This window comes from Vulpes lagopus, chromosome 5, assembly GCF_018345385.1.
Source record: "Vulpes lagopus strain Blue_001 chromosome 5, ASM1834538v1, whole genome shotgun sequence".
Classification (NCBI taxonomy): domain Eukaryota; kingdom Metazoa; phylum Chordata; class Mammalia; order Carnivora; family Canidae; genus Vulpes; species Vulpes lagopus.
The window spans coordinates 111,999,317-112,027,063 of NC_054828.1; the positions used below are offsets into that span (position 1 = coordinate 111,999,317).

Below are 27,747 nucleotides of genomic sequence, written 5' to 3' on the forward strand. Positions count from 1 at the left end.
TTCACAATTATATATAATATGTATATATAATTATATATATGTGTATATACAATATATATGTATATATAATTAATAATACATTGATGCATTTAATAAATATATACAATTAATATATAATTAATAATATACAATTAATAAATTTTGATATGCATTCTCCACCCTTTTTCCTCAAAATTTACCCAATTCTTTTCCAATTCTTTGATTTTCTCCTCCTCCCTCTGGAGCCTGAGCCTCTGTATGTCTGCTCCTACACCCATCTTTTCCATCTTCCTACAGGCTCCTCTTCTGCTCCTGTTCTCCAATGACTATGTTCTAATTACTAATGCTACCTATAACAAACTACCCTCAAACTCAGAGGTTTAAAACAACAACCATTTTATTATATTCACAGATTCCATGGGTTAGAATTATAAGCAGAATGCAGATAGTGCTACAAGGTGGCCCTTGTAGCACTGAGATCACTAAGTGGTATTCAGCTGGTTCAATACAGGTTCCACTCCGGTGTCTGGTACCTGGGCTGTGGTAACTCAAAGCCCAAGCCTGCCAACCACATGCCTACAAGTGGCCTCCCCACACAGCACAGCTACCTGGCAACATGACAACCTCATAGTAGTCACATGTTCTTTTTTTTTTTTTTAGATTATTTATTTATTTGAGAGAGAGAGAGAGAGCATGAGCGAGGGAGGGTCAGTGGGAGAGGGAGAAGCAGACTCCCCAGTCAGCCGGGAGCCAGATGTGAGGCTCAATCCAGGACCCTGGGATCATGACCTGAGCCCAAGGCAGATGCTTAACTGACTAAGCCACCCAGGTGCCCCAGTCAGACATATTCTTATACACAGCTCAGTATTCCTCTGAGAAGTCAGAAACTATGTAGCCTCAGAAATCAATGCAACATTATCTGCATCACAATCCACTGGTCAAAATCATCATAAGCCCACACAGAATCAAGGGGAGGAAAACTATACTCCAATTCCTGAACGAGGAGTGACAAGGTGACACTCAGTAGAGAAGAGCATGTAGGATAGGAGATTCAGTTGTGGCCACCTCTGGACAATCCAACACAGAATCCTACTTCATTAAATATTTCATCTAAAATCATGCTCCATCTAATCCTTTTTAAAAATGTCCACTCTCTGTTGCCCAGAGTAGGCTGACATAAAGAAACATGAGAAGGTAATTACAGGCACGGGTAAAAGAATTAGCAAAACTGAGGGAGCAGAAAATCATGTGTCCCTAGGAATGATGAGTAGACGACGCTAACAGGAACAAGATGTTCAGAAGGGAAAACAGCAGAGTTGAAAACAAAGGTTAGAGGCAAACTATCAAAAAGTAATCTGGTTTGGGAGAAGAGAGAATGCTGGAAAGTTTATGATGGTGCCAAACAATGGAGGCCCTCCAATACCATGCTTCAGAATTTGGACTGGGTGGATAGGTGCTCTGCTACAAGGCAGGTGGGGTGGAGAAGTGAAAGCATTCTGACGTTTGTAGATTCTTTCCTTTCCTTTGTATGGGAGATGGCCAACTCTGCAAAAGCAGGTAAAAAAAGAAATCTGACGTTTGGGTGCAGTTGCCTGGAAATTGTCTTACCCAAGTACAGTGAAATTACAGGAAGGAAAAATATGAGGATAAGAACAATAAAAATAAATAAATAACCACAGAAGAAACAATTGCTCTACAGGGCCTCTACATCCTAACTGCTCCATGTTAAGATGGCAAAATGTTCTGATTTCGACATTAAGTAGCATTCATTCTTTAGTTATGAGATTTCGGGCATGCTGTCAAGCAATAATTTTATGTCTAACTAATTTCATTATCTGCTTACTGGATCCATCTCAAAGACAGAATCAAATGCTCTGCTATCCTCAGGATAGATTCAACTTTATTCTTTTCTTCCCAAGTTAATACTATTCTCATCATTCTATAGTAAGACATTCATCTATTGAGTCATTCTTTACAAAGTAAAAGTGGTTAGTCCTATTCTAGCCCAAGTGTTACTAAACTACTTTTGTGAGTCTTTCTTTCTGGGTTCTTTCTAAATATGTATATTAACCTGGTTAACGTATATAACCTTTCCTAGTTTTCTTTCCCTTTCCTTAATAAGGAAACTATGCTGCTCTTTCTCAGATCTTTAGATACCCCCTAATCCCAATGAAAGATCACAAAAGTTAGTATCCTTCCAATTAAGACTTTCCACACAAGACATAATCTTTTACTGTCCTGGTTTCACTCATATAATAAACAAACATTTCCTGATCAATTACTCTATGGGTTATACGGACCTTAGAGTTCAAAGGGGTTCCCACCCCTAGAGTTTAATAACACACGATCTCACGAACTACAGATATGATTTGATACAAATAATCTAGATATCAAATTCTCCTATGTCTTGAATACAAATTTCTTCCTTCAAGCCATCCTCAGTGCACTAGCAGAATTCAGGAGGCTTCTCTGATGATACCGCCTAATGTCTGTAAATCTGACATCAAATCTATTGTCATGGTGTTCACTTTTTTTCTGTAAAGCATCACAATTTATCTTTCCTTGGCCCTCCATTCATCTTAAAAACCAAAATTAAAAAAAAAAAAAAACAGAATACAAAGGACACCAAGAGGTACACTAGTGATGGTGTTGAATCCTATAAAACAGAGTTTGTACAAAAAATGAAAAAGGAGAATGATCTGTGCCACACAGATTGCTAAAGTTACTATGTAAAATAACTCATGCATGAGTTTGCATTCTCTTTACAAACAGGTTCTTCTCCCAGATGAACTGGGCTAAAGGCAATTCTTGTTCTACATCAACAAAATCAAATTGCCAAACTGTGACTGCTGAGTCATATGAAATGAAGAAAGGTGCTCCCTTTCTCAATTCCACAACACATGATCACTTGGGGAAAAACTCAACTGATACTTTTTTTATAATATTAAATAGTGAAGAAATGTGACTTAAATATCTCTGTGTTCCAAATAGTTTGAAAATCCAATGCAAATACTCAAGTCAGAACCTAGGTGAATAGTCTTCATGGATGCTGCTTACAGGAAGAGAAAAATCCCAGAGTTGGGAGAAAGAAACAGAGAGGAATAACTAAGCAACAGCATGGCCTAAGTAATTAGACTACCCTTGAAAATCAAAACCCAAAACAAATACCCTGATATGACTCTAAGGACTTCAGCATGACTTCATCTGTGGTGTGGTGGGGAGCGGGTGGGAATCTCACTAATACACGTATCTGTGTTATGGGAAAACCAGACCAGATTTACAGATGATGTCAGAGATCACTCAAGTTTTTGCCCTAGACCAACAAAATGGAAAAGGTCATCTCAAACTGTCACGGGTACTTTCAGAATTTGCCAAAGTTTGAAGATTTTTGTTCTTTTAAAGGAAGAAAGCAGCAACAAGTAACAATAGTGTACTTCCTGGCCTTAGGAAGAGGGAGCTGGGACTCTCCAGCTGCACTTCCTAGAGAAGTATGCCAGCTGCCTTCTGTAAACTGAGATCAAATTGCCAAGATTTTGCAGGATAGCAGTTATGATCGATGACCTAAAATACTGATCTGCTGCGAAGAGGATGTAGCACAAACCACACGGGAAGTGACAGGAAATCAGCCCTTGGGCTGACACTTGCATAGTCAAGAAGGCTAGGAATCCTGGACCTCTGACAGCCAAATTTCATCATCTCCCTTTGTAGGGAGAGTTATCCTTCAGAAAAAAAATGCTCAGAAAAATCTAGTACAAAGCTTTTTGGTGCCCAGTCCTATTTATTAACACTGCCCCCTGCCTGAACCAGCAGTTTAACACATGTTAAAAGTCCAGCTGAGGTCCTGCAGCACAACTTGATCAAAACTCCCAGGTTTGCTGGCACAGCCCTTTATTCCCTCAGCCACGAGCCCACTGAATGCCATCAATGATTCACAGCCTGTGATGATGGTAAGGAGAAAAACTAATATTTGGAGCTCACCAAATAATGAGTCATCCTCCTGGAAGAAGAGAAATCCTTACAACTGGCAGAGCTATGGGACAAAATTTTAATAACCATTTTTAACATGAATATTAATGCCATAAAAGTTGGCAAAAGGAAAACAATTTAGAAACATGTGATATTTGGTTTGCTTATACCTTATAAAAGTCCAGTTCATGCTCCAAGAAAAAGAATGAGTAGGATATCTACTACCTATTCCTAGACTTGCCTTCTGGACTCACTGCTGCCAAGTTACTCATTCTCCCACACAACACTTTCCATATTAATTTTGACCCTTAAGAATCAAAAAGAAGTCTTGCCTTCTTTGCACCCAAATGCCAAAATGGAATCTTTTAGTATTTCACCTTTATAAAGGGAATGTTTGAAAACAGGCCTCTCTGGCTGTGACATCAGTGAGTTACTGAGGCCTCCGAGGGCCGGAGGAAACATTCCCAGTCCCTCGCAGCGCTGCTGTACTCCTACGGTGCAATCTGGCAATGGCCAGGGACCAAGTCTTTAAAGCTGTTTTATGGTATTTAACATATGGTCATAAATTGCTCAGTGCTCTAAAGAGGGGCTAAATTTGCCACCCCTATTGATGAGAAATGTTCTTATTTATTTAAATTTAGTGGTAAATTGGCACTTCTCCAGATGGAGAGGTTTAGGCATAAGTACAAAAGGAGAACTAACTAGAGATGAGTTGTATGTAACTTTTCTATATACTGAACACAACCACATCAACTTAGGCTTACAGCACCACTATCAAAAGCATAGTATGACAGTACTATGAAAAGATTCTAATTTCTAAGGCCCCAGGAAGGGGGAAACGTAAATTTTATTCAGACCGCATAAGAGTTTATTTAAAAAAACAATTCTCTCTCTCCTCAAGCTAATTCTATTTCCTCCCTTGGTCTTTCGTTCCCCTCACAAAGTAGATGTATCTGGTCTTCATCTACAATCCCAAATCTACAAAACTCCCTGGAATGGCCTAAATCTTCTAGCCACCACCTTTGTATTTTGCCATATTTTTGGTTAAGTTGTTTGTTGTTGTTGTTGTTTTTAATGGCTCTAATTCCCCATCACTAAAGACATGATCTTACTAAAACATTTTGTTCCCTTCCTTTTACAACCTAGCCCTGTAGCCAAAGGCAGAAGGAAAACAAGGATTTTTCTTTTGTTTTGTTTTGTTTGGGCAGGGTTGTTATCATTGGTATTAATGTGAATAGTATCAAAAGAGAAATGCAAAGGGTAAAGCCACTATTGGCTTTCTTTTTGTGTTTTCTCAAATATGCAATATAGAATTATAATAACTTTGCTATTACACATTACATCCCCAAGACTTATTTATTTTATAACTGGAAGTTTGTACTTTTGGATACAAAAGAACTATGAGAGAAGTACAGAAATAATAGCTTCAAATATAGATACAAACGTCCTTAAAAGAATATGAATGAAGCAAGTCCAGCAATATGTAAGAAGGATAATACATAATGATCAAGTGCGATTAACCGTAGGAATGCAACATGGTCTAACATCTGAAAATCAGTTTACTCATCATATTAATAGAAAAAAAAGAGATAATACATCCCAATAGAGAAAAAGCATTTAACATATTAACAATCTTTTCATAATAAAAACTCTCGGCATGTTAAAAACAATGGCAACTTTCTCAAACTAATAAAGGGAAACTACAGTTGTGCTTAGTGATGAAACACTAAACACCTTCCCCTTAAGGCTGGAAATAAGGCAAGGATGTCTGATTTCATCACTGCTACTCAATACTATGCTGGAGAGCCCATTCAGTACAATAAAGGAAGAATACAAAATATAAATCCTACAGATTGGAAAGGAAGAAGCAAAACTGTCTTTTTCACAAGCAATATGATTATTTTTTAAGAAAATACATAAGGAGCCTACAAAAAAGTTACTGGAACTAATAAGTGAACTTAAAGACACAGAAACAATACAAGGGTCTGGATACTAAAATCCATGATATTTCAATAGATTAGCAACAAAGACTTAGATAAAATTCAAAGAAATCTATATGTGCTATAAATTAGTCTCAAAAATATAAAATATTTTGAGGTAAATTTAAGAACATTTGTCAAGGGGCACTTCGGTGGCTCAGCTGGTTAAGCATCTACCTTCAGCTTAGGTCATGATCTCAGAATCCTCGAATCAAGGATCAAATAAAACCTTAAAAAAAAAACCTTGTTAAAAAACAAAGACTAACTTTCAAGACCTATTCATGAAAAAACTATAAGACCAGAAGAAATTAAAGAAGACCTAATAATAGAGAGACTATCATTTTCATCTACTGGAACACTTGATTGAGTTCTCTACATACAGATCATCAGATTCAATGTAATTTCAGCAGGATCTCTGCAGACATTTGACAAGCTGATTCTAAAATTTCTATGGATATACTAAGGACCTAAGATACCCAAAACAGTTTTTTTTTTAAGTTATTTAAAAAGTTGTAGAACTTACACTACCTAATTTAAAGACTTCCTATAAAGCTATAGTAATTGAAGCAGTGGATATGAGGATAGATGATACATCAGTGGAATAATATAAGTTATTTTGGTAACTTATATTACATGAGGATAGATGATACATCAGTGGAATAATATAACATAAAGTCCAGAAATAGACTCACACTTAAATGGTTAATTAACATATATATGGTCAAAATTAATTCAATAGATCATAGACCAAAACGTCAAAAGTAAAAATATAAAACTCCCTAGGAAAAACCTTTAAGACTTTCAGGTAGGCAAAGATTTCTTAAACAAAAAACCAAAAGTACGAACTATGAAAGAAAAAATTATTACACTGGACTTCATCAATATTAAAAACTTCTGCTGTTGGAAAGACAGCATTAAGAAAATAAAAAGGGAAGCCACAGATTGTAAGAAAATATTGACAAAATAACAACTTCTTTCTAGACTAATATAAAGACTACCTATTACTCAACAAAAAGCCCAAAAATCCTATCAAAATGTTGAGCAAAAGATGTCAACAGACATTCACAACAAAAGATAAATGGATAGCCAATAGCACATAAAACTACAATGAAATTCCACTACACATCCACTAGAATGATATAATTTATAATAATACCCAATTTGGCAAAAATATAGAATAACTAGATTGCTCATAAATTACTAGTAGAAATGTAAGACAGTACAACCACTTTGGAAAACAGGTTAGCAATTACTTATAAACATACACGTAGCTTACAACACAGCAATACCACTGCTAGGTAGGTACCCAAGAAAATTAAGACATAATCTCCACAGAAGACATGTACAAAAATATGATAGCACCTTTATTCATAATAGCCAAAACCTGAAAACGCAAATGTCCTTCATTAGATGAATAAATACAAAAAACTGTGGCACATATATCCACACAATGTCATACTGCAGCAATAAAAGAAACAAAGTACTGATACAAGGAATAACATGGATGAATCTCAAAAACATTATGCTGAATGAAAGAAGCCAGACACTAAAAACTACATCGTATATGATTCCATTTATATGAAGTTCTAAAACAGGCAAAATTGTTTTATAGTTTCAGAAAGAACGCTCAGGAATTGCTGGGATGGTGGTGGAGGAGATGAACTTATAGAAGGAATGAAACGTTCTCTATCTTTGGGGGATGGAAATGTTCTGTATCTTGACTATGGTTGAGTCACTCAGGTATTTACAACTGACAAAATGTATTGAACTATACATCTTAAATAGGTATATTTTATTATATGGAAATTATACCTCAATAAAGTTAATATTTTAAGAAAGGAATACAAATTGCCACCTCAGGGCAGCGGCGGCGGCTCAGTGGTTTAGCACTGCCTTCAGCCTGGGGCATGATCCTGGAGACCCCAGTTCGAGTCCCACATTGGGCTCCCTGCATGGAGCCTGCTTCTGCCTCTGCCTATGTCTCTGCCTCTCTCTCTGTGTCTCTCATGAATAAATAAATTTAAAAATCTTAAAAAAAAAAAATTGCCACCTCAGAATTACTGTATGATTAAATGAGATCATATATATAAATAAGTCTACCTCTCTACAAAATAAATGCTCAATAAGTTATTTTAACAATTATCTATCGGCTATTTTTTAATAAACTTTAATCAGAAGTTTTTCTAACATTCCATGAATTCCAAGAAAATAAAATGTTCTGAAATACCAGGACAAAGGAATCCTCAAAACCTACAGGAGAAATCATGTCTAATCCACAAAATTAGCACTTCTTACTTGCCTTTCATGAGCGTTTTTTAGAACATTCACTATATCAAAGGTGACCTGCCTCCCTAATTAGCCTCTAAAAATACCGTGAATGCTAGATAATAATAATCTTTAAGTAAATGAATCTTTTAAAAAGATAAAAATAAAAGTAAAATGAACTATGCTACCAAGGAAAATTATAATGCCTCTCAGCATGATGCAAAATACTAAGTCCCTGGACATAGTGTCCAACTTTTTACTTAGCTCAACTGTAACAAGTCAGACTGAAAACGAGTACCACCTACTCTCCCTGCAGGTGATCTCGGAGACAAGAAGGGTGCCAGCCAAGGAGCCTCCAGAGAGAGCACATCCATTAGAGCAGCAGATTTGTGAGTGCAAATGAAGAACCTAATATGCCACCAAAACAGGCTACTTTATGATTTCCTTGGCCCAACCTACTAATGCCAAAACGGTGTAAACAAAGCTGAAACCGGAAAGACAGGGGTATTGGAGAAGGACAATGAGCAAATTGGTTGTTGGTGAGCTTTTGACATGGATTGTCGTCAGCTCAGCTCCAACGATGGAGGCAGAGAAGGGGGAATGGCAGGCTCTGACCGCCGTGAATACTAGGCTCAGGGATTCAGTCCTCAAATACTGAAAGGGAGGAGGACAGGGTTAAGGCAGAAAGATTACTTAGTTAACATTTTCCAAACAGATTATTTATTTTAAACAATGTAAGAAAGAAATCACACTGTCAACCCAAAAAGAGTGCTGAGAGCTATAGCCACCGCAGCCAGCTTTTGGATCTACAGTCAAAATTCAAAACACAAGGTATAGTAACAAACCAAACAAAGTGCAAAATTCTTCTAGATAAGATAAAATCAACAGGACCTTAATGTCTTTGTCAGCTGGGGCAACACTCCCCACAACACCATTGGGTCCTTCAGGGCTACCATCCCAGTGTTCAGTTTCTATTGGATAGCTGTCAATGTCAGGACCCTGAGTGTCTCTACAGTGCTGCATAAGAAAGATCTTAGAGGACAAAGGCGGGGGGGAGGAAAAAGAACATTCTGAGTTAACAAATGCATCTGCCTAAGACAAAGCAGTATGTAACAGATCCAAGGTACAAGAAGCCCAGTGTGAATGCACATACACACATACACACGCACACACACATGTGCACACACACACACACACAGCAGTCAAGCCACCAAGGAGACAGAATCAAACATGAAGTTCAGTTTCAAGATGCAATAAAATAGAAGTTCTGGAACACTATTTGCAATGTGTCTGTAAAAATCCTTGTATACGTCTGACCATTGTGTAACAAAACATCCCACTTAAAAATAGCAGTTCTAAGGCTGATTTCATTTTATTGTAAGCATTCCCCAAAACATACAAATTTAAATGCAGTGATGTAGTATCAAAGCCTTGGAAATGAACAGCAACTTTACAATGTCCCTCTGAGGACATGGGAGAGAAAGTATTATCCAAATCATAATACTTTTTTTTTTTTTCACTTTTTCTTCTGGAAAAAAAAAAAGGCTTTTCCTCCGGGAAAGTCTTTCCACTTCAAAACCTTTGGAGATAATTTTTTGGCATGACTTCTTCACTCTGTAGCAAATGGCTTTGAAATGTTCATCATTCCTCTCAAATGATAAACAACCATATTGCTTCTATTGTTAAAGACAAAAGGGAAATGTCTATAGTTTCATTTGGAAGCTCTTTAGAAAGAATTCCTGTAACAGTGTAATCGATACCTCTGTGGGTACCTGCCCAGCTCATGTCTACCTTGTGCTAAAACTATCCCCTTGTAACCATAACCCAGAACTCTTGGTCAAACCACTGGATCAAGAGTGAATATCCAGTCCAAGCTGCCAATCAGACTTTCTCTCACAGGAATTTAGACTCAAAGACCATAGGCTGTCTCTTGTGGCCTTGAACTGAGTCACCACATAAGGGGCTCAGCCATTTCCACTTTATGTGAGGAGAAACAGAGAAATCTGAAGGGGGGAAAGAATAAAATGAATAAAGTAATAATAGGATATGCTACAGGAGGAAGAGCCAGACAAACAAGGACACAGATGCTGACTGTCTGCAATGGTGTCTATCATCCTGCTGCTAGTCCCAGGTTCTAGTCCCTCTTGAGACCTGGCTATACTTCCTGCCCTTGGGCACCATGGAATTCATATAATTCCTCAGAAAAACAAACAAACTCTTTATGTTTCTTTCAATGGGTTTCTTATACCAAACAGTCCCTGATTAGGAAAAAATTGTTAGTACGAAAAAGACAAATTTTAAACAAAAGATAATTTTAAATTTGAAACCAATGTTAGTAAACAGTTTTGATTTACTGGCCACAAACTTGCTCAATACACTTAAAATATTTCAATAATCTCTTTATATAGTTACGTAAGTGGTGCCATTCAAAGAAATTGTAAAATTGAGAATACTGCAAAGTTCTGTCACTTCTTCGTTAAACCTCATCATTGCCAGATCCAAAGAATGAACATGGTTAATGCATTCCACTAATACCTATTAAACGAGTCCCTCTACATGCCAGGCAATAAGCTAGAGATTGAAAATAAAATAACAAAAAAAAAAAAAAAAGAAAAGAAAAGAAAATAACAAAACAGCCTCACTCCCTGCCATATTTATAGGGTCTACAAAAACACAAACAATAATTTCTTTAAGAGTTAAGTGCTATATATAGTGACAAGGGCCGCTATATTTACAAATATGCGTTTTTATGAAGCTCATTGCTCTTTCTCTAAGTTTTGTTATAACTAGTAGATTTTCACTCATTAAAATGACATGATCCTGGGGCCCCTGGGTGGCTCAGTGTTTGAGCATCTGCCTTTGGCTCAGGTCATGATCCCGCAGTCCTGGGATCAAGTTCCACATCAGGCTCCCTATAGGGAGCCTCCTTCTCCCCCTACCTATGTCTCTGCCTCTCTCTGTGCATCTCTCATGAATAAATCTTTTTTAAAAAATAAATAAATAAAGTGGCACCATCCTACACTTTAACATGTATTTTCTTAAGTCAGTCTTGATTACCAAAGATTCACTCTTTCAATCCTGTTCAAGTGCCAACTGTCTCTTCTATATAATTGTGAAATTCAAGGACTTCTCTTTAATTCAGACATTCTTTGTTATCTTGCACGAGAATCTTACAAAAATTGGCAACTCTTTCACTGACCAACAGTTGTCTCTTCACATTGAAAGAACTGAAGAAACAGGAACATCATTCCTAATGTACTGTAATCTTCTGGTCTTTTTCATTTCAGTGATTTAATTTTGAATGTGGGTAATTCTGTAGGCATCAATTCACGAATTCATGGGAGAAATATGTCCTCTCCCTCGTCTTTCATTCTCATTATTAACTGCACAGTTTCCTTTATTCACAGAGGAGACATTTATAGAAGAACTGTTTTCTAACATATAAAATACTTCAAAATATAAATTTTAGTTACATGCTATTTTCATTAATCTACTTTAAGGCAAAGTGAAATACATAAAAGACAAAATTGATACAGACTCCAAATCTACAAAGTACTCTGTTTTTCCTTTTTTCTGAATTATGAAGAGCAGTGATCCAATTACAAATTGCCTTCAGAATAAATAACTTCTAAAGACTGAATTTCTGTTGGTAAAAGACTGATACAAGTAATAGAATGCCATATTCTTTATAACACTATACTTCAACAAAAATGTGAACACTAAGCTTCATTAATTCATGTATGCATGCATTCACTCCATTCCTTCAACAAAGATTGAATTGAATATCTTTGCTAGGCTAGGGCCTGAAGATAATCATTTAACAAACAAAACAGTCTCTATCTCTAACTTCACTGAACTAAAGTTATGAAATAAAATTACTATAAGTGTCAAATACTTTGATTCAGCCTTGGTTAAAATTATAGTTGAAACCACCCACCACAGGATTTAATGAGAAACTTTAGATAAAGAAGTTGTTTACATAACTGGCTTTGACACTGTAAAGTCCTAGGTTAGCCATCACCCTGTGCTGAGAAAAGAAAAAGGTAAAAGTTAAAAAATATTTATCTAGTAGTTACCACAGAATATAATTTAAATTGATACTTATTCAATTTCTCACTACCATGAAATTAAGTCTCATACTGGGTCTGTTTCCTAAATAAGGCAAAGAGCTTTTCTGTTGGCTGAGAGTGTTATTTTCCAAGGACTATTAAACTATATAACCTTTCAGTATCGTACATTTGTTTTCGAAAACATGCGTTAAAATATTTGTTGTAGAGTATGAGAGTTAATTATCTAGAGATGAACATTGTGTTGGTTGTAGGAGGTAGAATTCAATCACAAATCTTGTGATAATTAACCACTATGACCTTACTGATCTTGGAGATGATATATTTGAGGTTATAAAAACTGATGGAGTAAAAACATATGTAAAAAGTGTTTGGCCTTGCCAGGTTTTTTAAAAGTAAAATGAAGGAGTTAAAAAAAGAAAAAAGAAAAAAGAAAAAGGAGTGAGCCTAACATTACTTTTAAAGCAATGCAAGATCTTCGTGTTCTCCAAGAGGGGAAAATGATTCTTTGCAAATTCATGATTTGCCCTGAATAATTTCTTTTACAATAAACTTGGCTGAAACAGTAAATTATCTGTTTCCATGATTCAAACCATACACAGAATAAACCTATACTAATTATTGAAGCTAATAAAATATATAACTGTTCTACATTACTACTACAATCAACCCATAATGACTCTACAAACTCCTCACAAAAATATTTATTAAAAAAAATTGGAAACAAAAATAATTTTGAAATAATTTTAAAATGAGTTGGAAAGAAAGAAATGTTAAATAACTATAACCTAAATATTACACAAGTTAAGGAAAGTAAAATAATCTTGCTATATAATTAGTGACATGAACAAATTTATGTGGATAGATTCACAAAACACTAGTCAATAAAGATGGTTCCACTGATCTTAAGTTTCAACTATATCAAAAGGTTTGTGTATTTGTTTTGATTCTCTCCATGTAAATTTTTCCATTTTCATACTGTCAGAGAACAGTGACTTGTGTTTCATAATTTTATGTAGTTGATTTATTTTTGACAATTCTATCACATTTTAAAAAGCCATTAAAAAAACAATTTCCATCTGGAAAATTTAAAAGGTTTAGAGTTTGGCTTCCATAGTGAAGCACTGTGGTACCTCAAAGTATACCACTTTTAGGGTTTAACAGGTAATTTTTTTAAAGCAAGGGATTCTAACACTATACTTAATCATATGACCAACATCCTTTAGAACGCCTTCCTAAATAATGTCCAGAATTTCAGAAGAAAAAAACTACACTCATTCTTCCAATTGAATGGACTTTTATAAATATAGTGCATAATCAAGTATCTTTTCCTTTTATTTGGCTATGGGCTGTGTAAGGCTAGAATACGGACTCACCTTAATGTGGAAGAACCTCAATATACAAAGTTCATTTTTTTACTGAATTATTACAGAGTATTCTATGGCTTAAACTAAGTCCCTAGTACATATGATAACATACAGCAGTAGCTTAATAGGACATAATTAACTTATATGGTGAGTATCAGTCCAAATACCAGAATCATCAATGTTATAAGAGGTTTCCTGTGAAAATCTTACAGTAATGACAGGATATAGAATATTAGTAAATGCTTTCTAACACAAATTCATACAGCAATTAAGATCTTTGAGAAGATAACAATATCTCACAAGAAGATAACAATATCTAACATTATTTCTGGTTCAAGACTGTGGACTACACACACATTTACTTCTTCTCCTTTGTAAGACCCATCCTTCCATTAAATGATAATGAAACAGAGAAAATAAGAATCCAAAACAATATCAAGCAAAGAGAAAGGGAAAAGAGTAGCAATCCGTAGATGAGCAATTTCAACAAATGCCTAGGAGGCAGAATGCAGATGGAAGAGTAGTAACTAATGAGACAAGGCAGGGAAAGCTCTGGTTACAATAACATGAGAAAAAGGCTACTGATGAGGGGGAAGCCATCTGTCCTGGTAAACCCATAGAAACTTGTAGTCATCCAGTACATAGAAAGGAAAGAATGAAAAATGGGGCCAAGAATGGGGAAATTAACGAAAAGCTCCATGGGGAATAGTCTATGATACCTGTCCCCCAAAAATGGCATGGTAGCCATGTGTATGCCCCCTCCTAAAAAAAATGTAGGGGATTTTCTAAAGACACAATGATTTAAGGGAGTGCCAGGAACAGGTGAACTCCTTGACACACATATAGAGTTTTCTCATACTAAGAGGCAGCCTACCATTAACCTATGAATAAGCTTGGTTCACCCATACAGAAGTCTTAATCAGTTTTTTTTGTCTGTCATAAATGTAAGCAGACAACCAAAACCCAACTCTTATTTAAGGAAAGACTACAGAATAATAGAGAAGGGAAAATGATAAACAAACAAAAATACAATCCCTGGGGAAAATTTAAATAATTAAGAAAACCTTTTTAAAAAGTTACATTCTCTGAAAGCTTTCAAGACATTGTATTCAAAAAATAAGAACAAGAGGTTGTGAAAGAGGAGCAGAGAGCAAGAGCAAAAAAGAGCTCTTAGAAACTAAGATACCTAATTACAACTATGGTTAAGTAAAAATTCTCAGAAGGGCTACAGGAAAAGTAGAGAGAGGAATGGAATCAAAGCAAGGTATCTGACTGTGTTCCAACAATTATGCTTTAATCCCACAAAACACAGAATTTTCAATACACAGACTCTACAAAACATGGTCAAATCCAAAAGAATAAATAAAGCAGGCAAACCCCACAGCGATAACTGAATAGGAGCAGGCCTACATATCATTCATTCAAGCAATTTATAAACAAAGCACAGAAGATAACTCTAGCTTTGAAACAGACAATAAGTTATTAATGTTGACACTACCAAAGGAAAATAATACAAAAGTTAGGAGGTGAAAGAAGAGGAATGGAGAGAAGGGCAGAAGCTAATATATTCATCTCACAAGTAAGGAGCCAAAAAGACACTCTCTGGTTCACTGGAAACTAAATAAAAATATACTAACCCAGAGACTGTGCTTACATAACAACAGTGCTAACTGTGTGCCACTTACAAAGAATGTTCTAGGGGCTGTTCATTTAACTGTACCATACGATGCTCAAAAAGATCCTTAAAAAAAAGAAAGGAAAAATGTTTAGCCACAGGGTAACCAACATAGGAACCAACAGTGATGATATAACTACATTAAAGGGAAGGAAAGAAAAAGATAAAGAGCATGGTGAAAACAGGGCTGATGCCTCATGTATCAGGGCAGGAAGTCAAAAGATAACAATATCTAAAATTGGCAAGTAAAGAAACCGAGGGCATAAACATTATTTAGACATACAGCAATCATCCCCAGAAGAACTACATACTGAAACAACAACAAAATTTAAGTGCTTCCCTTGGGAAAGAGGACTAGACTTGGGAAGAAATGTCACAGAGGACTACTGCTTTCATGTGTAAAAAATTTCTGAACTTTTTACATTTTTTACCATGTGAATGATTCACTTTGATTATTTCTTTTAAATTTAGTTAATATTTTTTTCAAAAATAGTCACAATCTAGAATGTCATACTATCTTATCTCAGGCAGCTGAAATTCTTACGTATTTTAATGGTTTCCAGAGAATGATCTAACAATGCCAGGTTCACAAGTTAGCATGTCCTATATTTTTCACTTAATACTTCATTTCTGATTCTACAGAATACTAAGATGTGGCCCCTGGTGGCCTGTAATTGTAAAACACAGTCCACAGTCTGAAAGGCACTATTTACTCATCTGTCCCATCTTGAACATTTATGTTCTTTATTCTTCTTTTTAAGAATGGAGAGATCCCAATACCCTGTTTACTACAAGAATACGCTTAAGAGAGAAAATTCCTGGTGAGACTGAGTGACCAAAGCCACACTGGGCTAGAGCATCAGCAATTGTCATAACAGCAGAAAAGGGCTGATACAACCAAGGCAGGTATTGTGGATGGTGGACTAAATCCAAGGGTAGGTCTCACCTACTATTTATCAAGGTCACAAACGAGTGGTCCAAGAGCTCCAGCCACACCCTACACACATTTGGTTGGACATGCATTATGTTGGCTCATGCCGTTTTTAATTTTTGAAAAAGTAGTCAGCATCCAAAACTGATCTGGATTTCCATTTTTTCTCAACAGAGAAATCAACAGAAGCAGTCCCCTCAAGAAGGGTAGGTGTGCCCCACCACACCTAGCCTGCTCCCTCCCCTCATTTCTCTTACCAGTCCAGCTGTGGTATCCATTTGCATTTCTGACCCTTGCTATAAAAGAAGAAACCTGTTAGCATTCCTAACCTGTGAAAGAGCCTCTAGAGTAGGATTCTTATGCTCAGGTAGCAATCAGAAGTACATCAATGACAATGGTTCTTGGCCGCCTTGGCTCCAGGAAGGAGTTACCAGGAGTGGTGCAGAGCACCCATTTCTATCTAAATATATTTTCTAAATAACCAGGTATCTTAAAGCAGTAGACTCTCTCTATGGTATATTACATAAGATCTGCCAATAGAGAAAAACAAAAATACAAGAATTATCGCATTGACCTAAAAATTTAAAATTTCGGTGAATGCCTATTTCAGGCACTCAGGCAAACAGGTCACTTTGACCACTGACAACTGCCTTACTTTGAATAGAACTAGGATTGAAAGACAAACTTTTTTAAAGTGGTAAATCCTAGTGATAACACTTAGCCAGAAATAAAAACGGAAGCACAAAGTCAGACAACTAGCACTGTAATCTACACTTTCAATAGAATAGTCATCATTTACTTACATTTTAATGTCTCTCCAGCATATGGTATGTGTAGTTTAAATCGGTCACAGTTGGGTCCAGGAGTCAATGATGTGCAGCTTTAAAGAAAGAAAAGAAAAGGTTTTGTTTAAAAAGTCCACATATTTGTGATATTTAATAAAGTAAGTAAAAGGTGAGCCTTATAGGTCAAAGTTTAAAACATTGGCTTATAAACAAAATAAAAGCGCTTGATGGTCAAGGAAGCCAAGACAATAAGACTTGCCCCAAAACAAGTAATCCATTTATCTCACAATAAAACTCACATGCTTTCTAATGACAAACACCAACAAAGCTTCAACTATTTCTCTCTCTCCAATAAGTGTATCTTGAATTTTAAAGGAAGTGAATCAACCAAAACAGATCTGTACTCTTTGATGTCAAGAATTGCAATAGTAATTTTATGACAGACTTTAAATAGCCTCTTTCGCTCAGTACCAAAAGAGTCCACTTTTTTTCTGACACCAGATCATTCTCTCTCCCCAAAGGTAAGGTGCTTCCTCTGGATTTGGCACCCCAGTGACTTCCATCTACAGCAGAGCACAATGCACTGCCCTTGGTTTCAGATAAATTGCAAATTTAAAAGGGGGTTGAATTAGTCCGAGTTTGGTTTCTTTTCAATCTGTTACTCCACAAAGTTATACAATGTTCTTTGTTCTTTCCATAGATTTACAAGATCTTGTTCATGATCTCACAAGTCATAACTTTAACGGCATAACAGCAGTACTGGCTTCATAAATCAGTATAATATTGGGATCCCTGGGTGGCGCAGCGGTTTAGCGCCTGCCTTTGGCCCAGGGCGCGATCCTGGAGACCCGGGATCGAATCCCACGTCGGGCTCCTGGTACATGGAGCCTGCTTCTCCCTCTGCCTGTGTCTCTGCCTCTCTCTCTCTCTCACTGTGTGCCTATCATAAATAAATAAAAATTAAAAATAAATAAATAAATAAATCAGTATAATATTAATATGAAGTCAACTGAGGAAATTATAAGTCTTCATTTAGTTTTTAAAAACGAGGTTTTTCAATTATAAATAAAAAATGCAAAATTTTTTCATAATTCCAATACTGATTATAAGGCATCTCTGAAAAGGGTATTTTAAGGAACGGAAACATTGTTAGAGTAAATGTACCACTTCCCTAGATGGCCACTTTGAAGGCAATAGTCACTTAAAAATAAAGTTAAAAAATGCTGATTCTAAGGGACACCTGGGTGGCTCAGTTGGTTAAGTGTCGGCTCTTGAGTTTGGCTCAGGTCAAGAACTCAGGGTCATGAGATCCAGCCCCTGTAGGGCTGCAGGCTCAGTGCGGTCTGCCTGCGATTATCTCTCTCCCTACCCCCTCTTCTCCTCCCCCACTCAAAAGCCTGGGCATAAAAAATAAATAAATAAGGGATCCCTGGGTGGCTCAGCGGTTTGGCGCCTGCCTTTGACCCAGGGCGCGATCCTGGAGACCCGGGATCAAATCCCACGTCGGGCTCCCGGTGCATGAAGCCTGCTTCTCCCTCTGCCTATGTCTCTGCCTCTCTCTCTCTCTGTGACTATAATAAATAAATAAAAATTTAGGGATCCCTGGGTGGCGCAGCGGTTTGGCGCCTGTCTTTGGCCCAGGGCGCGATCCTGGAGACCCCGGATCGAATCCGACATCGGGCTCCCGGTGCACGGAGCCTGCTTCTCCCTCTGCCTGTGTCTCTGCCTCTCTCTCTCTCTCTCTCTGTAACTATCATAAATTAAAAAAAAAAAAAAAAAAAAAAAATTTAAAATAAATAAATAAATAAATAAAATAGAATTAAAATATAAATAAATAAATAAATAAAAGCCTGGGCATGCATGCACGTGCTCTTTCTCAAAAAAAAAAGAAAAAATATAGACTTAAAAAAACTAATTCAGATCTCAGATTTACCATTACTTTTTCCCAAAACTATCTGAGTGTGAAAGAGAAAAGACCAGATGGAAAGTTTAACTCAGATATATTTAACATAAATCACTAGGATGATTATTCCTCTTATCTTTAGGGGATAATTAAAAAACACCAGTTTACAAATGAAACAACAAAGTTGCTCTAGTAACTGCACAGTAACCTCTTTCAATTTCTTACAGGTTTTAAGAACACATTCTCCTTTACCATTCAATATAAAAAATTCTTTGGGGTATATTTTATTAAAGGTACTAAAATATTTCTCTTAGGCACCTGGGTTGCTCCGAGGTTAAGCGTCTGCCTTCAGCTCAGAGCATGATCCCCAGTGTGGGGATCAAGTCCCCCATCAGGCACCCTGTGTATAGCCTGCTTCTCCCTCTGTCTATGTCTCTGCCTCTCCCTCTGTGCCTCTTATGAATAAATAAATAAAATCTTTAAAAAATAATAAAATATTTCCCTTATAGTATAATCTTTTCTAGCCCCTGGAACAGCAGTTATTGGAAAACACATAAATTAAAGCATTATGAAATATAAACTATGATCTAATGATAGAAATGACCCTATAAGCAACACTAAGAATTTTTTCTCTTACATATATTCAAAGAACAATGCTTTAAAATTATTTTTCAATAAAAAATAAACACCATTCACAATCGAGCATCTCTTTTTGAAGATCAAATTATCTACCTATCTTACATAGCTTAGCAACTGAAGCTATTAATAGTACAGGAAATCCTCACAATTAATTTGATTCTAGTTTGAATAACTCGTCCTTCTTCAATGTGAAATCAATTTCTGAGTTGTTATATTCACTGTTTGGACCACCTTTTGGATTATTTACTTTATGCTTTAACTAGGACTAAAAAGTGCTTTATGCTCTGCCCCTTCATCCTCCTCCCTTCCTATGTGAACAGCTGGCTCCAGACACCCTAGGGTGTTAAAAAGTGCATTTCTCCACCTGAGTGATTCGCTCACTAATTTTTTTTTTTCACCTACGTGGGTAGAAAGATTTACTGAGGTTTGTTGTATGTGTGAGGAATACAGGGTGGACAAAACAGACAACATCTCCAGTCCTATGGAACTTACATTCTGGCAAAGGGAAAAAGAAGGGATAAACCAGAGACAAAGAAATAAAGATGGTTCAAGATTGCTAAATGTTATAAAGAAAATAAACCAGTGTTGCAGTGGAACAGGAGCTATATTGCCCCGGAAGACTAGAGAAGACCTCCTTCCCAGGAGGTGAAATCTGAAACCTACTACGTAACTATCACCAAGGGTCCTACCAGGGCCAGTTCTGGGCCAGAGCCCTCCAGGCAGAGGATACAGCTGGTGCAAAGGCATGAAGGCAGGAAAAAGTCTGATATATCTCGGGGAAGAAATCTTGGTATGTCTGAGCGATGCATCTAAAGCAGAGTGAATGAATAAGGGAGAGAACAGCAAGAGATCAGGACAAGGGGTAAGCAAGGGACAGATTTGCAGAGCCTTGTAGGTGGTGGCAATTAATTCAGATTTTATTCCAAGCCCAAAGGAGTGTTTTAAGAACAGTAATAGTATCTGGTTTTGTGCTTAAGAGATCATCCTGCCTACTCTAAGGACAAGACAAAGAGACTGTAAGGATGTCAAACAAAAACCAAGAGGAGTCCATTTCAGGAAAGAAAGATGATGGATACTTGGACTAGGGGAGCAGCAGTGCCAATGGAAAGATGTGGATTTACTCAGGAAGGTCAACTAGGAGGGAAGCAAGTTTAGGAAGAAGGGCAATCAAGGTTATCAATCAAGAGTAGATGGTATGAGACAACATTCAAATCATATATGGAAACAAAGCCAGAGTAATGGGTAGGCCAGCCAATCCATAAGGGCCATGAAAACATCACAGAGAAGACAGAAGAAAAATCTGCCAAAACTGACTTCAGAGTGAGTGCTGTGTATTGTTGAAAAGATCACTCACTTGGTGTGGGGACAAGGGCAGAGGCCACACTCCCCAGAGAGCATTCCCAAGTTAAAATGGCTAATCTCTAGTTAATTACTGGTTTCTGTTTTGCTATACGAATTTAGGGCCAAGAGCTTACTGTTCAAGGAAACAGGGCAAAGACTACGCTGCCATTAGCAGGTCTCTCTCCCCTACACAGCACTCAGTTTCTCAAATGAAATGTTGAACAAATATTTTAAATATCTATTACGCTCTATCTTCCATATTACCCAGGTTAAATAGCTTTATGGGAAATAAACCAATGTCATGTTACTTAAAGGTTCTAAGATTAAACTAAAATGTTTCCCCTTCTTTAAAATTACTTCTGCCTAAAGTTGGTTTTGGGGCAGCCCCAATGACTCAGCGGTTTAGTGCCGCCTTCAGCCTAGGATGTGATCCTGGAGACCTGGGATCCTGTCCCACGTCAGGCTCCCTGCATGGAGCCTGCTTCTCTCTCTGCCTGTGTCTCTGCCTCTCGCTCTCTGTGTTTTTCTCATGAATAAATAAATAAAATGTAAATAAATACATAAATAAATACATAAATAAAGTTGGTTTTGGTCACGTATTTAATTTACTATGAAATTTCAAATCACATTCAAGGACGGCATTAGTTTTTCTGTTACTCATGGGTTAAAAAAGATCAAAGAATACATATGAACAGTAAGATTCCACTTATGGAAAAGAGAAACGTGTGTGTGTGTGTGTGTGTGTGTGTGTGTGTGTCTATCCACATAAATAGATTTCAGGAGAGTCACCAAAGTTTGGCAGGATTTGGGGTAATTTTTACAACATTCTTTGATTACATTTCTGTGCTACTTTGATTTTTATGAAGAACATGGACTATTTTATATTTAAGTAAATATTTTAAAGTTAACTGGATCTTTTTTATATTTGACTAGATGGCTTGACTTATCTTTTTCCTCTAAAGAGCTTCACTCTTTAGTGAGAAGGAAAAACTGCAAGGGTAATCTGCTGAAGTCTTCAAGTAAAATATATAGAGAGGTCTTTATATTGTATGTCAAAACTTCACACCGCTAATACTTATTATCCTTCATGGTTTCATTGTGTCAGAGTTTGGGAATGGCCTGACTGAGCAGTTCTGGTGTAAGGTCTCCCAGGATACTGCAATCAGACATCATCAACATATAACTAATATAGTGGAGAAGTTCATTCATCTAGAAAATCATTTCCTTATATAAGTATAAAAAAGCTACTAAATAACCCAGCTGCTGGCTTCATTAAAATTATATTTGTAAAGTGGCAACTTGTCCTAACACAGATCTAAGAGTTAAAAACCAATATTCCAAACTGAGTATCTTTAAGTAATAAGTTAACTTTAAATGATTTAAAAATTTCTGACGATCAAAATGTAACTCTCGGGGATCCCTGGGTGGCGCAGCAGTTTGGCGCCTGCCTTTGGCCCAGGGCGCGATCCTGGAGACCCGGGATCGAATCCCACGTCAGGCTCCCGGTGCATGGAGCCTGCTTCTCCCTCTGCCTGTGTCTCTGCCTCTCTCTCTCTCTCTCTCTCTCTCTCTATCATAAATAAATTTAAAAAAAAAATGTAACTCTCAATTTGTCTCTCAACTAAATTTCCTGAGTGCTTACCACTTGTCAGGCACTGTGCTAGGTGCACAGAATACAACAGTGATGAAGACAAAAAACATCACAGCATTAGATTGGGAAAAAAAAGTTTTGGCATGAAGACTATGCTTTAAAAATATATCTTTTACTAAATTGGAATTACCTCAATATACTGGGAATGTACCATTTTAAAGTTTAACACCTGGGAGATTAGAGGAAGTTAAACTACCACATTCTACAGATTCCAAAAGTGGGAATTATCAAGTGGGAATCCCTGATCACATCAGAACCGGTAGTTTACTATGGTATTTTATTACAGAAATTACAGCCAGCTAACCAGATACAGTAAAATGCTTAGCAGTACAACCTCCATATACTCTTGTCCCTACCACGTCTTATCTTACATCTAATCACATGACTCCCAAGATTATTCTTTATCTATTTTCCAATTGTAGTTTGTCCTCCCAACCACATCATAGGATTCATAGTGCCTATGAGTATAAAAAGTTTTATACTTTTTATAATGTCCTAGTGTAGCATCTAGCACCATACTGAGCATCTAGCACTAATGACATTATAGCACATACTTAACATCATACATTAAACTCAAAACTGTCATTTTATAGATGATGACAGTGAAACCCAAGGGTCTCACATGTGCTAGTGAGAACATGGGGACCAGGAACCATTTCCAGGGTGCTCTGGTCACATCTCAGTCTCTCTGACTTTGGGCATCTTTGGTCATCTGTAAATCTCCAGCAGCCAGCACTGGTGTTCGGGACATGGATATTCCATCAACCACGCATGGAGATAAAGGTTTGCTAAGTGAATGCATAAACTTTGACTCCCAGTCTTGGGCTCTTTTCATGACAAAAACTAATGATTTTACTGGAGTTGGGAAGATGTTCTTAACCTCACCTCTGAGACCAAAGTACAATTATTTGTAAAAGGTCCTCCCTCTGAAGGGCTGTATGTGTGACCCAGAATTTATATTTAAAGTCACTTCCTAAAATTACTCTATTTTCTCAATAAATAATGACAAAAGGTGTTAACATTTATAAAGCATTTGCGATGTGGCAGGTACTATTCTAAATTCTTTAATTAGACTGAACTATTCAAACCCAAAGCAACCTTCAGAGAAAGATGCTATTATTACCTCCACTTTACAGATGAGCAAACTGAGGCACAGTATCTTGCTAGTTAGTGACAGAGCTTAGATCCAAACCTAGGATGTCTGGCTCCAGGGCCTATTCTCTTCTTTTTTTTTTTTTAAGATTTTATTTATTCATTCATGAGAGACACAAAGAGGGAAACTGAGACATAGGCAGAGGGAGACGCAGGCTCCATGCAGGGAGCCCGATGTGGGACTGGATCCTGGGTCTCCAGGATCACGCCCTGGGCCGAAGGCAGGTGCTAAACTGCTGAGCCACCCAGAGATCCCCCAGGGCCTATTTTCTTAAACTCTCAATCATCTTTCAATAATTAAAGGGGAAACCATCAGAATTAGTAAAAAATGTGAATTATAAATTTGTCAATAAAAGCCACTTTATGAAGTACCTAAAATAATAAAAAGTAAAAGCTGACAGAATGTTGCAAAAAAGAGTGTTCTGTCACGTGAGCTTCAGTGAAATGAAAATGATTAATCAATAAGTATAAGAACTGTATACACATATAAATCAATGATGCAAAGGCAGGAACAAGGTGCTCCTAATTTGATTAAACAAGGCTCTGCAATGTTAACACTATTAACTTATTTAACAAGCCCCTTAAACAAAGTGAAAGTAAATTTGGATTTGAATCATCTTTAAATTATTACTTATTCATAGTTCCTGAGATCTGACTCAAATTATTAAGGTATTGCTACAAACAGGAAAAGTTGGCAATTTCACTACAGTTAATAGGATTTTAGTGACAGCCAAGAATTAATCTTGATTAACAGTTATACAAAAATATTCTACAACCTTTAAGACATTAGCATTTTTAAGAGAATGCAAAATATATGCTTTCTAATTTAATACTAACTCTATTATTCGATATGCTTTCTGGAAAAAGAATGATTTAAAACATTTCTCCTCTCCAAACCATCAGAAAAGAACAAAGTAGATGAGTCCAGGGTTCCTTCCCTGAGTCTACGTCAGTTTCCTTTACGCTATTAATTTACCACTTGGCACGTTCTCCTACATAGCTTCCTGTTTTCTTGATAATGACGTTTGTGCTTAACCAACAATATTCACCAGCAGCTGAGAAGGAAGTCCTCAGCTTTGGCAACCTAAAATCACAGGTAACTATGAAACAAGATCAGCTCAAAGACCAATAACTGGCTGCTACATGAATGTGAAGTCACAAATTAGAATGGATTCTTGTTAGCTCATATTTACCAACCTTTTCATTTTACAGAATTTCTTTCCTCTGAGTTAACTCTATCATCAATGATTCTACTCAGACCAAAGCATTTTCAAAATTATCACAGCTTCCAGACTGAAAGGCACAGCAAAGAAGCTTGAAGAGTGCCTCAGGCTATCTCAACAGCTACCAAATCATCTGCAAAACAGTCATCTGATCTGCAAAGCCATCTCAACTTCTGACTCACAGGATCTTACACTCTCAGCCTTAGAAGGGAATTATGGCCCATCAAAAACCTGCTGGGTCAAATTTAGGCTTTCTACAAGGGGACTCATGAATTAAAATAGGTAAAAGAGGACCAAAAAACATTGCACTGAGATTTTTTTACATCGTTCAGAAGAATGGCACTATTTGCTTGATGACATATGATGTTCCTGATACACCAAATATATCCTCTACATCTCCAAAGCCTGAAATCTATTTCTAGGCCCTACTAGAAAGTGATGGATTCAATTCTTAGCATAGGATTCCAAAATGCCATTACCAAAATATGTGACTCAGCTCAGAATGTTTTAAAAATTATAAAATTAAAATATTCAAAAAAAATGTGTTTGCCAGTTCATGTGGCATCAACTGTTCTTCCCAGTTTATACGCTGTATCTCCATTTATAAATGATAGACTTCAATCCTAAAGTAGGGAACATTTTTAAGTATTAGTAGGTGTTCCTATAACAAAAACATGGTTTAATTTACAGTATGATTCCAGTAGGAATGAGAGGTTCAAAAACTATTTTTAATAGTTAACTGGGAGGGGGAAAATCTTAATATTTTGAGACAGATGCTTAGCTCATTAATGTTCAACCTTTCTTCTTTTCTAATATGTGCACTTACTTCACTCTGTTAACAGAATAAAAGAGAAAATTAATAGGATTATCTCAATTAGTACAGGATAAATATTTGATAAAATTAAATATCTGTTCATGATTTTAAAGACTCTTTGAAAATAAGGATAAAAAAAAGAAAATAAGGATAAAAAAGGAACTATTCCTTAATATGATAAAGACCATCTACAAAAAAAAACCTATAACAAGATCACATTTAATAACAAAATGTTACATTTTTCCTTTTGAGACAGAGAACAAGATGTTATCTGCTCTTAACACTTTTATTCAACATCATACCGGCAATCCTAGCAAGTGCAGAACAGCATGGGAAAATAAGGGTATATATATTGGAAAGGAAGAAATAAAACTATACTTATGTGTAAATAATAGGACTGTGCATATAGAAAGCGTTTTAATACATTTTTTTTTATTTTTATTTATTTATGATAGTCACACAGAGAAAGAGAGAGAGGCAGAGACATAGGCAGAGGGAGAAGGAGGCTCCATGCACTGGGAGCCCGACATGGGATTTGATCCCGGGTCTCCAGGATCGCGCCCTGGGCCAAAGGCAGGCGCTAAACCGCTGCGCCACCCAGGGTTCCCTAGAAAACGTTTTAAATCTTCATAGGCATTATTGGAAATATGTGCGTTTAGCAAAGTTGCTAGACAAAGGACATACACAAAAATCAACTGTAGACTATATACACATATCTACACACCATCAACAATCAGTTAAAAAATAAAAACATTTAGGGGCACCTGGATGGCTCAGTCTGTTAAGCATGGCTCAGTCTATTAAGCATCTGCCTTCAGCTCAGGTCACAGTCCCAGGGTCCTAGAGTTCAGCCCCGTGTTGGGCTCCCTGCTCAGCAGAGAGGCTGCTTCTCCCTCTCCCTTTGCCCCTCTCCTTACTCCTGTGTTCTCTCTCACTCTCTCTGTCAAATAAATAAATAAAATCTTTTTAAAAATCAAAATAAAATCTTTTAGAAAGAGGCCATCAAAAATAACATCAAACTATCAAATATATAGAAATGTCACAAAAGATGTACAAGATCTCTACATAGAAAGCTATTATTAGAAGAAAATAAATGAATATAGGTATTTCATGATTAAAACACACATAATGAAAAGATGTTAGTTCCCCTCAATTAATCTGAAACCTGAGAGGCAGGTTTTAAAATGTAAATAGAATACCAAGAACCAAGAATAGACCAGATTCTCTTGAAGAAGAAAAATGTGACAGGATTATACACAATACCCCAAAACTGGAAGTAACCCAAGTGTCCATCAAGATGAATGGATAAACAAAATGTGACATATATGTGTAATAGAATATTATTTAATAGCTTTAAAAAGGAAAGAAATTTTGACACATGCTACAACATGGATAAATCTTGAAGATAGTATGCTAAATGAAATAAACCAGTTACAAAAAGACAAATACTATAGGGTTTCATTCATATGAGATCCTTAGAGTCATCAAATTCAAAGACAGAAAGAGAATGGTAGTTGCTAAGAGCTGAGGGAGGGTACAATAGACAGTATTTAACGAGTACAGAGTTTCAATTTTGCAAGAGGAAAAAGTTCTGGAAATACATGGTGATGATGGTTGCACAACAATGTGAATGTTCTTAATGCTGTGAACTGTAAACTTAAAAATAGTTAAAATGATAATTTTTATGTATATTTTACCACAATAAGGAAAAAAACTTATTGGGGAACTTGCTCCACTAGATATTAAAAATTACTATAAATCTTAGTAATTAAAATACTGGTATTGATACAAAGACAAAGACAGAGTCCAGAGACAGATCCTCATGTATCTGGACACTTAAATTATTTTTTTTTAAGATTTTATTTATTTATTTGACAAAGCAGGGGGAGTGGCAGGCAGAGGGAGAAGTAGGCTCCCGCGGAGCAGGGAGCCCAACTATGTGGAGCTCGAGCCCAGGACCCCACGATCATGACCCAAGCCAAAGGAGAACATTTAACTGACTGACCCACC

General features: G+C 36.6%; 1 protein-coding gene across 3 annotated transcripts in view; it reads right to left on the reverse strand.

Moving 5' to 3' along the window:
- The window catches only part of BABAM2 (BRISC and BRCA1 A complex member 2), a 407,463-nt gene that overhangs the window by 348,998 nt on the left and 30,718 nt on the right, over positions 1-27,747 (reverse strand). For all 3 annotated transcript variants that reach the window (XM_041755098.1, XM_041755097.1, XM_041755099.1), the window contains exon 3: positions 17,033-17,109. In XM_041755098.1, the coding sequence (XP_041611032.1) occupies positions 17,033-17,109 (77 nt within the window). The remainder of the gene's footprint in view (positions 1-17,032; positions 17,110-27,747) is intronic.